Source organism: Triturus cristatus, unplaced genomic scaffold (genome assembly GCF_964204655.1).
Source record: "Triturus cristatus unplaced genomic scaffold, aTriCri1.1 SCAFFOLD_205, whole genome shotgun sequence".
NCBI classification, from domain to species: domain Eukaryota; kingdom Metazoa; phylum Chordata; class Amphibia; order Caudata; family Salamandridae; genus Triturus; species Triturus cristatus.
Genome location: NW_028187869.1, coordinates 239,527 through 255,028, shown reverse-complemented (window position 1 = coordinate 255,028; position 15,502 = coordinate 239,527). Strand labels below are relative to the sequence as shown.

At 46.4% G+C, this 15,502-nt stretch overlaps 1 protein-coding gene across 1 annotated transcript in view; it reads right to left on the bottom strand.

The window, feature by feature from the left end:
* The window catches only part of LOC146770460 (butyrophilin subfamily 2 member A2-like), a 301,560-nt gene that overhangs the window by 137,487 nt on the left and 148,571 nt on the right, over positions 1-15,502 (bottom strand). Inside the window, exon 5 of the mRNA XM_085640442.1 lies at positions 13,114-13,476. Coding sequence (XP_085496568.1) covers positions 13,114-13,476 — 363 coding nt within the window. The remainder of the gene's footprint in view (positions 1-13,113; positions 13,477-15,502) is intronic.

Genomic DNA, 15,502 nt, shown 5'->3' with positions numbered 1-15,502 from the left:
AAAATTCATATTTCCTCATTCCCTCCTTGTCCCCTTCGGACCCTTAGGAGATATCGATCTTCATCAATCCATCGATCTGTTCATATAACATCATTTGTTCTTCTTTCTTCTTCCGGGATCTCGAACGAAAACTTGGATGTGGGATACACGAGGTGGCACACAGACCACAAATCGCTGGCCCACATTGTAGACATAAGCAGCAACTGAATAGTATGAGAAAGCCAATACCTAGGAAGGAGAGCATTCTCCATCCCCAGGCTGACAACACGCTCCAGAACCAACCGGACCAAGTCCAGGTGCCTGGACTCTGGTGTATCTGGCTTACAATCTTATGAAGGCGGGTTATGGCTTTATATACTGACGGCGAATTTTCTGGTATGGAAATGCAACAACTTGATCCGATGACCCTACAAGCTCCGCCCCTATCAGCTAGGATGACGTCAAGGACAAGACGATTTTGAAGCACAACAATCCGCATAGCAGACTGCTCTTCTGTTAAATTGCCTAAGGCGGAAATAGTTTCGTTCACTACTGCTTCAAGGGTTCTGGTTAATCTACGTATCAACTTACTGTTAGTGACTGTACCTATATAGGGGAAGAAACCTTTATTGAAATCTGTGTATTTTTCCCATGCTGTTTCAGTGTAATCGACGATTGGGAGATCTCTCTGCTGTCTATTGTGTACTAAAAGAGTATTTCTATGATAATCAGGAGGAGCTAAGAAAACAGGTGGTAGGAGGAATGCTATGTAACAGGTACCATCCCAATCTAGAGGTAGGCGTATATATGCGGTCTGGCCACATATAAAGTAGGAATGACGAGAAGCTCTAAATGTAGACTTGCCTTGATCACTGAATTTTATCACAGTGGTGCATTTACTATGGCCCATGTGTATGGAGCCATTCTTTCTTATACATAGTTCCCCTTTTACTGGGAATACGGACATGGCGGGCAAGATTGGTGTAGCTTCAGATTCAACGTTCAGGATCATGAGGTTAAGTGTAAAATTACCTAATCCGTATACTTCATTTTCTAGATCAGTTCCTGTTCTTTTGGGAAGTCCCTCCTTGTTAGGGTAGCAGACTTTAAGCAAAACTAAGTTCAGGTTTCCCCATACCCAGTTGTCTTGATAAACTGCGGAATTCGAATCTAGGGAATTAATCAAACTAAACCATGCTCCACAGGAGCCATTGTGTGTGAACGGATAGGGAAAGAGGGGCAAAACTCCCTTATAGTTCTGATAGGGAGGGAGTCGGCCACATATCCAACAATTTGTGGCATTGCTGGTTTGATGGGAATGATGTAGCATACTAATGAAAGTGTTATTGCGCAGCGCAAATCTATAGGACAACTCATGCGGGGGTAATTCACTAAAAGAATGTTCAGCAGTAACATTGTAAACATGTTTAGAAATAGGATAATATATGTGCAACAATATACTTGCAGCGATTATTAAAGAGGCTGGACGATCTGGCCCCCAAGGTAGCCCTCCGATCCACGGTGGCACGGCATTCTGCACCATGGTTTACGGAGGCTCTTCGTGTGGCTCGCAGCCAATGTAAGGTGGCCGAGAGGGCCTGGCGACGTTTGTATGATGGGGAGGCTAAACTCGCCTACAAGGCGGTGGTGAAGGCCTACCATCGGGACATTCTGGGAGCTAAGAGGGACTATTTGGCTAGGAGGATCGAGGCATCCGCGAACTCCTGTAAGGAGATCTTCACCATTGTGAAGGAGTTCACGACCCCTAGTTCCCAATCGCCCCCTCTAGTTTCTTCAGATACGTGGGCAGGTGATCTGGCCGGCTTCTTCACTAATAAGATCAAGGCGATTCAGGCCTCCTTTGTGGAAGGACCGGAGGATGGAAGTGGCGTCACCGGGGCTGGGTGCGGATTTCCGCACACACCGACGGCGGTGCTGTCTGATTTTCCTGCTGTTTCCAGCGATGTGTCCAGGCAGCTGTTGGCCAATCTGAAATCTGGCTCGCCACTTGACCCCTGCCCCGCCAAATTTTTGGCTGGGATGGCGGAGGTGGTGAATCCGCTGGTTAATCCCATCCTCAACGCCTCGCTGAGGGAGGGGAGGGTCCCCAGCTCTTGGAAGAGAGCGATGGTGATCCCCCTCCTAAAGAAACCGGGTCTCGACGTCGAGGTTCTGGCCAATTATAGGCCAATTTCACTTCTTCCGGCCCTCACGAAGATCACGGAAAAACACGTCCACGGTGTCCTGTCGCGCTTTCTGGAAGCTAACAATCTGCTCCATCCATCTCAATCCGGTTTCCGTCCTAATTTTAGTACGGAAACGGCATTGCTAGAGGTCACTGAGATCATCAGGGAGACTCTTGATGTCGGTGGGAGGGCGATGCTGGTCATGTTAGAGCTATCGGCGGCCTTCGACACCGTCCCCCACAGGGCGCTCTTAGCGAGGCTTTATGACATCGGCCTTAGGGGGACGGCGCTCAGGTGGTTTACATCCTTCCTTGAAGGCCGCCGCCAGACGGTCTGGGTTTCCCAGAGCTCTGCCGAGATGCCGCCATTGGGAGTTGGGGTTCCACAGGGATCTGTGTTGAGCCCCACGTTGTTTAACATCTTTATGTCCCCTTTGGCGGCCTTGGTGGAAGCATATGGGGCCCAGATCATCTCTTACGCCGACGACACGCAACTCCTCTTCACATGCGGGAAAGACCAGGAGTTTGATGGAGGGAGAATTCGGGACTGTCTTACATTGGTCTTTGACTGGTTCCAACGGAACAGTCTAAGGGCCAACTCGAGCAAGTCCGAGGTTCTGTTTTTTGGTTGCGGTGTCGATCCGGAGTGGCAGCATTGGTGGCCGTCCGACATGAGCCCTCCTGCACAGTCTTCCTTGGTGGCTAAAAACCTGGGTGTCAAGCTGGACAACCAGCTATCGCTGCGAACACACATTCTGGGTCTGGCTGGCACCTGTTATGGAATTTTGAAAATGCTCCGTAAATTCCTGCCCCTGCTGTCTGAGGAGCACAGGCGTATTACTGTGCAGGCTCTCGTCGGTTCGAGGCTTGATTATGCTAATGCCCTCTTCCTTGGCCTCCCTGATTACCTAGTTCAGCGCCTACAGGTGGTACAGAACTCTGCCGCCCGGGCTATCTTTGGCCTGCGTAGACGAGCCCGAGCTTCCGGGCTGCTTCAGGCGCTACATTGGCTGCCTGTCCGGAAGCGGATCCAGTTTAAATCCCTGACTCTGATGCACAAAGCCCTGTTTGGATCAGGGGCTGGATACCTGCGGCGGAGACTAGCCTTCTATCGACCAGTCCGCTCCTTGCGCTCGGAATCCCTTTACAAAGCGGTGGTCCCTCGGGTGAGGAAGGCCCGCACGGGAGGGCGCTCTTTCAGCTGCAAAGCCCCACAGCTGTGGAACTCGCTTCCTCTTTCGCTGCGCAGCACTGTCAATTTGTTCCAGTTCAGGAAGAGCCTGAAGACCTGGCTTTTTAATCTTTAGGCTGTTCTTATTGCTTCAGTTTCAGTTCTTTTTCTCATTCTTTTGCTGTGTTGTGTTATTTTTATTCTGAGATGCAGGTGGAAAGCGCCGGGACACTCTTTTCGAGTAGCCGTGCGCTATAAAAGAACGCTGTAACATAACATAACATAAAAGACTTAAGAAAAACAAAATTAATAACGTCACTGTGCAATGACTACGTAGTGATTTACAGTACGCATGCTTTTTCAACTGCATCTTTCGGTTTCTTTCTCTATTCAGGTCTAGGGGATACATGTCAGAGACAAATTCGACCGATTCACCTTGGAGAGGACTTAAACAATCAAATTGTCTGACTTATTAGACCGTAATTTTAGTTTGTATAGTTCCTTATCGCTTTGTTCAACCAAAGGAAGCTTTGAGTCAATCGGTGAAGACACGCGAGGTGTAACGTTTACATCAGACGGTAATCCATGAAATTTCTTGATATGACTTGAATGTAACCATCCTTTGCGACCTTCGATCTTCACGGCTGTCCTCGTGGTGAGTAGTACAAGTTGAGGCGATTTCCACCTAGGATCCAGCTGAGTCTTCCGGTCAAAATTCCGCACTAACACCAGGTCCCCGGGAACTACGTCATGGGGTTTCACCTCGGTGTTGTCGGGAAAGGCTGCAGCTACCTGTGAACGACAAGATTGTAGTGCAGACATCAAGGAAGCCAGGTAATCTGTCAGCATATTACAGTCAACATCAGTTATTTTGCGTGGTATAGGCGTCCCCCACATATTTGGTGGTCTGCCAAAGATCACCTGATAAGGGGATAGCCCTGTTCGAGAGTGCGCTACCATTCTCATGTAAAAGAGTGCAACTGGTAAGGCTACTACCCAATCGACACCTTTCTCTCTACATATTTTGGACAATCTAATTTTCAGAGTTTGATTATGTCGTTCCACGAGACGTGCTGCCTCGGGGTGTCGGACACAGTGAAATTTCCATTGATAGCCTAACAAAAGTGAAACGTGTTTCATTAGTTCGGATGAGAACGGCTGGCCGTTATCTGAGTAGACAACACGTGGTAAACCGTACCGTGGGAAGAATTCTCGAACCAACTGTTTGGCAGTAGTCGGGGCAGTGTAATCTGAGACCGGGTAGGCTTCTGTCCAACGGGAAAGAGCACAGACAACTACAAGAACATATTTGAATCCTCGACATCGTTCCATCTGGATATAATCCATCTGGAGGACTTCAAAAGGGTGATCAGGAGGCTGAAATCCACCCTGTTCTACGGGAATGCTTTTACCTGGGTTAAACTGACAACAGATCATACAGGTACAAACTTTTTGTTTAGCTGCTGCTCGTAAATGTTTGTTGAACCAAATGTGTTGAATGCTGTCTAGCATAGCTTTTTCTCCTAGGTGCGCTGGACTATGTATTGTATTAATGATAACTTGAACCATAGAGTCAGGAAGGAACCATACAGATTTTTCCTTCGTCATCCATCCTTGATCCGTTTGGATCCCTCCTAATTCAGTCCATTTCTTTATTTCATCTGGTGTAGCATGTGTCTGTATGTCAATTACGTCAAGAGCGGGATCCTTAACCGTCATGCAATGTGTTGGTGTCGGAACTATTGTCTTTGTCATGTCAGATGTGTGAGTTTGAGCAGTCTGTTTAGCTGTTCTGTCAGCTAGATCATTGCCTTGGGAAATGATATCAGTAACTTTCGTATGAGCTTTACATTTCATAATTGATATTGCAGTGGGTAGATGTATTGCATCTAATAAGGCATGAATGAGGGGTCCGTGCTGAATGTGGGCACCGTGAGAAGTTAAATAACCTCTCTCTCGCCACAGCACGCCGAAGTCATGTACAACTCCGAATGCATAACGTGAATCAGTGTATATGTTGACTTTCTTATTTGTGGCTTGAATACAGGCTTGTGTCAGAGCGATGAGCTCTGCTGCTTGAGCTGACAAGGTATTTATGCAATATGTTTCAATGACTTCAGTGTCTGTTGTGACTGCATACGCGGCCACTAGCTCTCCTGTACTTGTTCTCATACATGAACCATCTACATACAACGTCAGGTCTGGATCTGACAATGGGACGTCTGTCAAGTCTTGTCTGGGTTTCGTCGTGATAGTAATAACTTCGACACAATCATGTGCCAATGGATCTGTTCCGCCTACTGGTAACAGTGTGGCAGGATTTAACGTATTACAACGTCTGATTTCTATGTGTGCCTGAAACAATGTTAATTCGTAACCGGTGAGTCTTGCTATAGTCAAGTGTTGTGTTTGTGTGCGGTTCAAGAGAACCTCTACTGCATGTGGTACTTGTACTGTCAATTGATGTCCTAACACTATGGCATCGCTTTGTCGGATTGCTAAAGCTGTTGCTGCCACTGATTTTAGGCACGCTGGAAGTGCCTGCGCTACTGGATCTAATGTACTAGAGAAATAAGCACATGGTTTGTGTGATCCTGCTTGTTCCTGTGTGAGTACTGACAAGGCAGTACCTTCGCGTTCTGTAACAAAGAGCGTAAAATGTTTATTGTAACATGGTGTTGCTAAAACAGGTGCTTGACATAAAGCTTTCTTTAGGCTTTCAAAAGCTTGTGTATGTTCCTGAGTCCAAGGGAGGACAGTCGATGTGGCCGCCTCCTGTGTTGTCAACTGAATGAGTGGTTTTGCTAGAAATGCATACTGAGGGATCCACTGCCTACAATATGAAGTGAGGCCTATAAAAGCCCGTACCTCCTTTTGTGTCTTGGGTATTGGCATGTTAGCAATTAACTGGATGCGATCTGACGTAAGCTGCCTTCCCTCCTTGGACAGCGAGTGCCCAAGGTAAACAACTCGCTGGACACAGAATTGCAGCTTAGAAGGGGACACCTTGTGCCCCTTTTCGGCCAAAAATTGTAAAACCGTCAGTGAGGCTTTTTCACATTCAGGTTCGCTTCTAGCGGTGATCAGCAGATCATCGACATATTGAAGCAGGGCAGTGTTGACTGGCATGTGGATACTGTCAAGTTCTCGTTTCAGTGCTTGGCTATAGATGCTGGGGCTTTCTGTGAATCCTTGAGGTGCGCGTGTGAATTTAAAGCTTCGTCCATTTAAACTAAATCCGAACAAGTATTGGCTTTCCGGATCTATTGGGACGCTGAAAAAGGCATTCTTGAGATCAATTACAGTAAAGAATGTTGCTTCGGAATCAATGGCTGTAATAGATTTTCTCGGACTTTATTTGAATTCTCCTTACTTTTCTCTTCCTGTCTGAGTGCTTTTTCTGTACGTCTATATGATTCTTTACGCCATAATTCAATGGCATCTTTCTGTGATTGTCTAGCTTTCTTTTTCCATAATTCTTCCTCTACTTTCATGATGCAATCTGCATCCCAGGTCCCAGCTGCGGGCCACCTCTGACTTTCTGGTAATTCCTTGGTGTAGTCTACCCATAAATCAAGAAATAATATGGCGTCTAGGCCATGTTTATGATACATGAAGTACCCTGGAGTGTCCCTAGGAGGAATGGGAACAGCTTCTTCGAGTACCCCTTTTCTAGTTTTGATCTGTCTTAATTTCGAAAAGAGCGGCATATTGAGAACTGATCTGATACCTAATTTTGAACACGTTTAATATAACAAAACACAATAATGAACAGTCATTCACACCACAATATGCAGAACGTATTTAAAACATTTAACATTTAACATTTAATGAACAACAATGATGGCCATTTAGGGAACTAGTCACTAAGCATAATACTCGGCACTAACTAGGTAATTCTGAATTATATACTAGACATACTAGATATACTGCTAAACAGTACAGATACACTGCTGAAACAGTGCAGACCGGATTTGTGTACCCAAACCCGTCTTGACCGGCACAACCTATGTGCACGTCAGAACGCCTCCCCGGCAATGGTACTCACCGGGTAGCTCGGAACGGAAGGCCTCGGAACTGAACTGAACTGGACTTGGACCGGACTGGACTCGACTCGAAACTTCGGAACTTCGGAACCTGGTGGGCCTCTGTATACCTCGGATCTTGCTCTCTCAGCTAGGCTCTGGTCGGGATACTTCGCACTTCTCACCGCCTCGTCTGGGTGTTGATCGCAGCCTCAGTTACCCCCGCTCGGCAGGAGGGAGATACAGGAAATCCTGTGGGTACGCGTTGTTGTCCGTCCAGCTGTGGCAGGAGACCGGGCCTGCAACGCACCTCCGGCGCGTGAGATGAGAAAGTGTCCCTATTCGGGCGCCATATATGTGGTAAATAATTTAATTACCGGTACTTAATTTGATGCGGAAAATTAATAAGAATAGCTCAGTAAAATAAGAGGCAGAATCCGTGGTATTAGAGATTCGGAACGGGCTTTATTCCAATAACAATTCGAATTGTGGGCTTCATATTCCATCACCACGGAGGTTCAGGAAGTGAAGGACAATACATTATTGACAGGTAATCATTTTTATAGAAGAGGCATTACAGTGAAACAGATGCAGGAGGCGTAACAGTTGATAACAGAGATAAAGACATACATGCGTAACTAAAATGGGTGTAACTAGGCGTAACTAAAGAACGTCATTAGGTATGATGTCACAAATGGGTGGTTCCATGAAAGAATTTCGCAATGTCAGCAAAAATACTTGGCAGAGATGCGCGCGCAGCAGCATGACGTGTGATTTGACGTGCAACTAGGGGGAGAATGGGACTTGACATTTAGCTCTACATGTGGAGACAGAAGTCTGGGGTTATGTCAACCTAATCCCAAATCATATCTAATATCCTATGTTTAAAGAACTGTTTTATCCAAAAAGAGAGGTCTCTTAGGATAGAATCTTATTCTATACTGACTATACTGACTGTTAGTGCGTGTACAAGCGTCTAAGTGTCTACACTAGATGCGAGGGGGTAGGAATATTCCATGGTAACAGGGTTTATGAATTACTTGCATGAGGACAGCGAGGCCTGGCCCCTTTGCACGGTAGCTGGAGGAATGTTTACCTAAACTGCTAGACAGGAATGCATCGGATGAGGGGCGGAGGAGATAATCTTGAAGGTGAAATACAGTTTTCTGGCAGGCTACGGGCTGGATCAGGCACCGTTAGCCGCGCAGGGAGTAAGACAAAGTTCATGGTCACAGATGCAGGCTCAGACTGGAGCTTTCAGAGGCAGAAGGCAGGAAAAGGCTTGGTGACAGAATTCGGGCCTACTCGCCTGAATCTGTAAAATGTGGAAAGTGAACCACATAAAGTCGGTGGCCTTTCATACTTAGAAAAGGAATATCTGACCCATTCATGGTGGATCTGAAAGAGGACATGTTGACGGTGGACGCACATATATTTGCGTCTTCAAAACTGGAGCATGAGGGAACATACATGTACGTATAGCATGTACATGGAGCCGTTGGGGTCTACGATAGGGGACATTCTGATCACAAAATTCATATTTCCTCAGTACAGTTGTTGTTACCTTCTGTTTCACCTACCTTTTCTCCTAAACTAAGTTCCCTCACCACTGTTTCCCCACATTCTTTTCATCCTTTGCCTCAACATGAACAGGTTAGGCGTGCGGAATTTATGAATAACTCCTTCGTTCAGCTGCTACATCAGCATCAGTTGGTGATGAATACTACCAATTGTTGGGTGTGTGGGTTAATGCCACATACCATGGATAGGGGTATTCCATATTTGGTCCTTCCTTACAGCTCCCAGGGTTCGGCTCGAGCATTCCAAACTATGTTCCGTAGTGCACTAGATTCCTACCCCAGTCGAGAGCCACGTTCTGTCAATTTTGGTTCTGGGCCGTATCACAAGCCTTTGGCGATAGCGATAGCGGATTTAGATAGAGATGTTTTTGATCCATCGCTTATCCCAAATGAAGAGGTGCAGGCTTATAAGGATCTGAGCGAGGCTGAGTATAGTACGTCAGTGGGTGATAGATAGCTTAAGAGCTCGTCCCCAATATGGATTGTACCACACCTCGGTAATTTCTGCTTGAAAGGTTTGGGTCGAAATCCGAGAGCACAACTTGGGAACAGTGCTTGCACTGACACGTATGTTCTACCGATGCTCTCTTCCCCTGTTTTTCTGACCGCTAAGGGCACTTATTTTGTATGTTATGAACGCGCATATACATGGTTACCCCGTGATTTTTCGGGTACCTGTTATATTGCGAATCTTTTACCACCGACTTTCACAGTCGCCTCAGATTATCACAAAACTAGAGTTGTGAGAGGCGTTATTAGCAAAGAGGATACTGCCGGTCAAGAAGCAGGAGACTTCTTTAAGGGTTTCTTGCCGTTTTGGGGACCTATGGTTAATAGTAGGAACCTAAGACAGTTGACCCGTGTAGTTGAGTCGACTGCTAATATTACTGCAAGTGCCCTTGGTAATTTAACAGCTGAACTTCAGGCGGATAGACTCATGACGTTGCAGAACCGTATGGTTCTAGATGTTGTTCTTGCAGATAGAGGTGGTGTGTGTAAAGTTATCCATTCGAGTTGTTGCATTTTTATTCCTGACAATGCTCCAACTGTCTACCAAGCCATCTCGAAGTTGCACAAGATTTCCGAGTCCATACACGTGGACGAAGGTAATTGGACGCTTCTAGGATGGTTTTGGGGCCTGATGTCAACTTGGGGTTGGAAGATTCTGATGATCGTAGGGGTTGTTGTAACGTTTCTGTTCACGTGTTGTCTTTGTGTACAGTGTGGTCCTGCCTATGTGGCCTATGTGCTACAACGTGTATAAGACGGCCATCTGTTACCAAGGAGACGTTGATGAATAGAATGATGTTCCAGCAGCAACTGAACGATCTGATGAATATTGAAATAGATTCCGATCTTGACTAGTGCTTGCCTACATGAGGGCAAAAGGAGCGTCTGAGGTTCCGTGTGGGACGGAACGACACTTTTGAGTGGTGACGAATATGGATGAGTTGGGTATCCACGAACCGCAAATGACGAGTATAGTGGGTGTACGCAGTTTCGCTACGTAACCACGTATGGTTCGTCTTATTTTTGGGTTTGTTCATCTGAAACCTCGGGTTCCATTTTAGATACGGCATCCATTTTGTTTCTTGCCCTCAAGTAGCCAGCGAACGGACTTTGTCCGCTTCGTGACCCTGGGACTCCCAAGCTTACACGAGGGACACGTGTTCCTTTGAGTGTGACTTTTATGACGAGGGAAATGACACGGCGAAGGCAGATGGCACCGCTCGAGGCTCATCTTGCCGTGCCGGTCTATTGTTTCAGTCATGCATACATTAGACACGAGGTCTCTGATCCCGTTATCAAGTTTCCTTTATTACTCCTAACACTCTTCTCTAATCTGTTGTGCATCCTTGTCCTTTCTTTGCATCTGTTTTTGTCCCTTCTCCTAATGTGTTTATGGTCAGGATGGAATGTGTTTTATTGCAGCGAAGATATGTTTTTACAGTTGGGAACTGGCAATACTGTTGTAATTATGTTCCGGCCTCCTGAAACATGAGCACGACTCTTTGAAGTTTATTGTGGGAACTGAGTTGTAATCTTTGTTCACCATACTGTTCTATGGGAAAAACGTGTATAAAAGGAGCGATCCACTTTTTCAATTCGAAGCAGTCTCCGAGAACCTACACGTTGTGTACTTCTTGTGACCTCTGTATCCCTGCAGTAAATAAACGCTGATCTCTGACGTCGCTGGAAGTGTCCCGTGTCTCTGTGTTTCGTACGCCAGAACAGGTAACCCACGAAGGTTTCAGGTGTTGTTCCCTGGCACCGCTGGGTCTTAGAATAACCCAGTCCTTCAATCCAGGAGTCCCAGACTGAAGGAGTGGGTCCCAGGATGAGTACTTTGGTCTTGTCCGAGTTGAGCTTGAGGCAGCTGCCTTTCATACAGTTATCAGTGGCCTTCATTCCACTGTGGAAGTTGGTTCTGGTGGTCGTGGGTTCATAAGTGAGGGAGAGGATCAGCTGGGTGTTGTTAGTGTAGGAGATGATGTTGAGTCTGTAGCTTCTGATGATGGCTGCAAAGGGGGCCATGTAGACGATGAAGAGGGTGGAGCTCAAGGAGGGACCCTGGGGTACTCCACAGCTGAACTCCGTGGGTTCTGAGAAGAGCTGCGGTAGTCTGACTCACTGGGTCTGGCTGTGAGGAAGGAGTGGATCCAGTCCAAAGCCTTGTCGCGGATAATGGCATCGTGGAGTCTTGTGATTAGGGTGCGGTGGGAGACGGTGTCGAAGGAGGCCAAGAGGTCCAGTAAGATGAGGGCTGCAGTCTCACGTCAGTCGATAAGAGAGCTATTGTCATCTATTGCAGCGAGGAGTGCAGTCTCTGTGCTGTGTTTGCTTTGGAAGCCAGATTGGGAGGTGTCCGGGACTTGGTTCACTTAGATGAACTTGGAGAGTTGGGCATTGATGGCATTCTCTATGACTTTGGCTGGGAAGGGAAGGAGTGAGATTGGGCTGAAGTTCTTCTAAAACTCATAACAACTCCATGGTACATATGTTATATGACTTTGTTTAATGTAAAGCACATTTTTACCGATTCGATTTCAGAAGTGCTCTTGAAAACTAATAAAACAATATTATGCATTGAGACTATAAGCCTGGGAAGCACTTCTACCACTCATAACACCTCCAAATAGGCACTGGGTGAACTAGGGGGGAATGGGGCTCTGCCAAAGGAACGTTCCGAAAGAGTTCTACAGCTCACAGTCACTCCATATGAGGATGGAATTAACCGAAAGAATCGGTCACTAAGAAAGGCTCTCCAGAAAGCACTTGTTCAGCAAATACTCACAAGGTAAAAATGCAACTACAAAGCTTTATATGTAAGCGGCAAAGGGTATTGTCAAGTATAGTCCATGAAGCACCTCTACGGTAGGGCTGTTTTTTGAGTAGGGACAGTTTTATGGCCGAAGGGGCAGTTTCGACTGTCCCTAATATTGCCACAAACATTGCCTGCAGCAAACAAAAATGCAAACAGTCTTCCACGCCATGCAAAATACCCATGCAGTGTGTCTACAAAAGTTCTAAATTGGCTTGATTCAAAATATGAGTCACTATTTTTCCTATCTGATTTTTATAACATGGGCCGCTTTTATTTGGTGCCCAGGACTATTTTATGTCCCAGTCCAAACCTGCCCCCAACACTAGCAATCACTTCATATGGAGAGGAAGTGAATATAAAACAGACACAAGTCTTTGTCACACGGAATCTAGATTAATACTAAATAAATTAGTGCATTTTGCTTATTTTTATGCTATGCAAAGACCACTCACATGCAGATGCACATACATACATTCATTAACCGTCCATATGGACAAAGAATGGCACCTCAGGAAGTGGCCCGTCCATAGGAACTATTCAAAGCAGTTCTGCCACTTAGAATGAGTTGATAAGAGGTGCCACAATCACTCTTTAACATAGATCTCAGTACTATAATAACTATGGAAGGTTATGGTGGAATCAAGAGAGCTGCTGTGAATTGTCACATTTGAACTGAAACAAAACCATGGCGAAGCATAATACAAGAGCAGAGGGGGCAACATTCTTGCCAATGTTGAAGTGTGAAGATTGTGGCACAACACTTTTCTTTTAATTAATTCTATACTGTAAATATGACTTTCGATCCTATAGTGGTACAAATATACAAATCAATCCACATAGGCACTGACCTGCTACCTGTAGCTCAAATTCTGCAAAGGTGTTCATATCGCGAGTTGTGGATCTGAAGGTGCACATGTATCGCCTGGCATCAGAGCGGGTGAGATTGGTGAGTGATAAGGCCACAACGCTGTGTGCAATATCTTTTTTGATCATTTGAGTTCTTCCTTTATACTGTTCATCTGTCTTATCGTATTCCGTCCCCTTGTCATAGAAATGCACAAGGTAGGTTTGATTCTCTGTTGCCCAGGAGACTTCTAATTCCTCTGCATTAATAGGGGGGTTGAGATGGCAGGAAAATATGGTCTTCCCACCAACAATGGCACAAATATGCTGACTGGGCCCTACAGCCTCAACAGACTGCACAGCTGCACCTGTCAAGAAAAACAGAAGATAACTTTCAGCAAAGATGATAGTGCAGTAGTGGTTCAGGTCATAAGGTGCACACTAGAAGGAAAGAGCCCAGACATGTTTAATTCTCTAAAGATTTTATTGTCTACCCCTACAAATCTAAGCTAAATTCATATTTTCGTCCATTTTAGTAGGTCTTGTTATAAGCAGAGAGCAGTATGCACATTGTGTCATTGACCTCAACAATTTGAGTCATGAACCTTAAACAACCTAATCAAATGTATCAGTTGAGATATTCTGAACCTATGTGACAATATCCTTAGAAAAGATGGTATCATTATACAACAGGTAGCAGTGCACTACTGCACAAGCTGGAAGGAGACACCATTTTCCACCACTGGTGATAGTAAACATTGCCATTGCGGCAATCCACATTTGTATCAGAGCACTACAAACCACCATGTCCAACTCCGCTGTATCCTGCTTAACACCCGCTCCCTCTGTAAACACACCATGGAAATCTGGGACACCATCACCACTCGCCCCTTGGACATCACCTTCATCACCAAGACATGGCTCAACTCTTCCTTGAAGCCACTGTCACCCCGATGGCTACAAAATGATACACCATGACCGCACCAGCAAAAACGGAGGGACATTGCCATCATCTTCAAGGAAGCCATTCAATGCACCACCACTGCCGACGACCATACACCTCTCATGGAGCACCTCAAATTTAGACTACAGACCGAAGCCATGACTACAATTAGAAGCACTCTTGCCTACAGACCCCGGAGAACCCGACAAGCTTTCTGCGATAACATCTCCAACCTTATCACCCCCTTTCCATAGACTCCCACCACTACGTTGTACTCGGCGATCTCAATTGTCACGCAAGATGACCCAAACAACACCAACTCCACCAACCTCCTCGAGAACCTAAACAACATTGTCCTCATCCAACTGGTAAGCAAATCCACGCACAAAGCTGGCCACAAACTAGACGCCATCTTCTCCAGAAATGGAATCAAATTCACCCACGTCACAAAACTCACCTGGACAGACCACTCCATCCTCCACTTCACAAACTCCAACACACTGCACACCAGCACCAAGCACTACAGCTCCCTCCACTGCAGCTGGGGCAAGGTAACCTAGACCCAGTGAACACAGGCCCTCAGCACCACTCACCCCAAAATGTCAGCAGACATCAACAAGGCTATCCAGAACTTTACCACCTAGGTTACCAAATGCGCTGACAGACTCACCCTGCTAAAACCAGCAAAATCCAACAAGACCGCCAAACAAGCCAGCTGGTACACCCCAGAGCTGTGATCCACCAAGTATCAATGAATAGACTCGAGAGATGGTGGCACGTCGCCAATATCCCCTCCGACAGAGCCCCCCCAAAGCAACCCTCAGCAAATACATAGGCCCTACAAGAAAACCAACAGAGCTGCGATCCCTGCCTGCGTTGAACTGCAGCCAATCACACAAAAACCTCTTCCAGATAGTCAGGAATTCTCCAGTAAGTAGCCTTAGAGAACATCATCCACCCCTCCCAGGAACTCTAAAACACCCTCTCGGACTAATTCCATGGCACGATTGCCACCATCTCCAAAAACTTTGACCCCCAACCCACCAACCAAACAATCACAACCTGGTCTCCACTCACCACCCTGACCACAACAGCCATCATGTCGTATATCGACTCTGGGGCACCCACGAACCCTTACCCACCCCATCCCTTCAGCCTCAGAACCAACCTAATCAGCACAGAACTCACCAGCATCCTACCCATCTCCAACTCCATTGCAACCTTCCCAGACAGCTGGAAACACGCTGAAGTGAAACCCCTCCTAAAGAAACCCTTGGCCGACCCCAGCAACATCAAGAACTATTGACCAATCTCCATTTGCCCCTACCCAGCAAAAGTACTTGAGAAGGCCATCAACCAACAGCTCACTGAACACCTCAAACACAACCACCTACCCCAGGGATACTCATAGTACGGCCCGCGGGCCGCCAGCGGCCCGGCAAGCCTTCCTT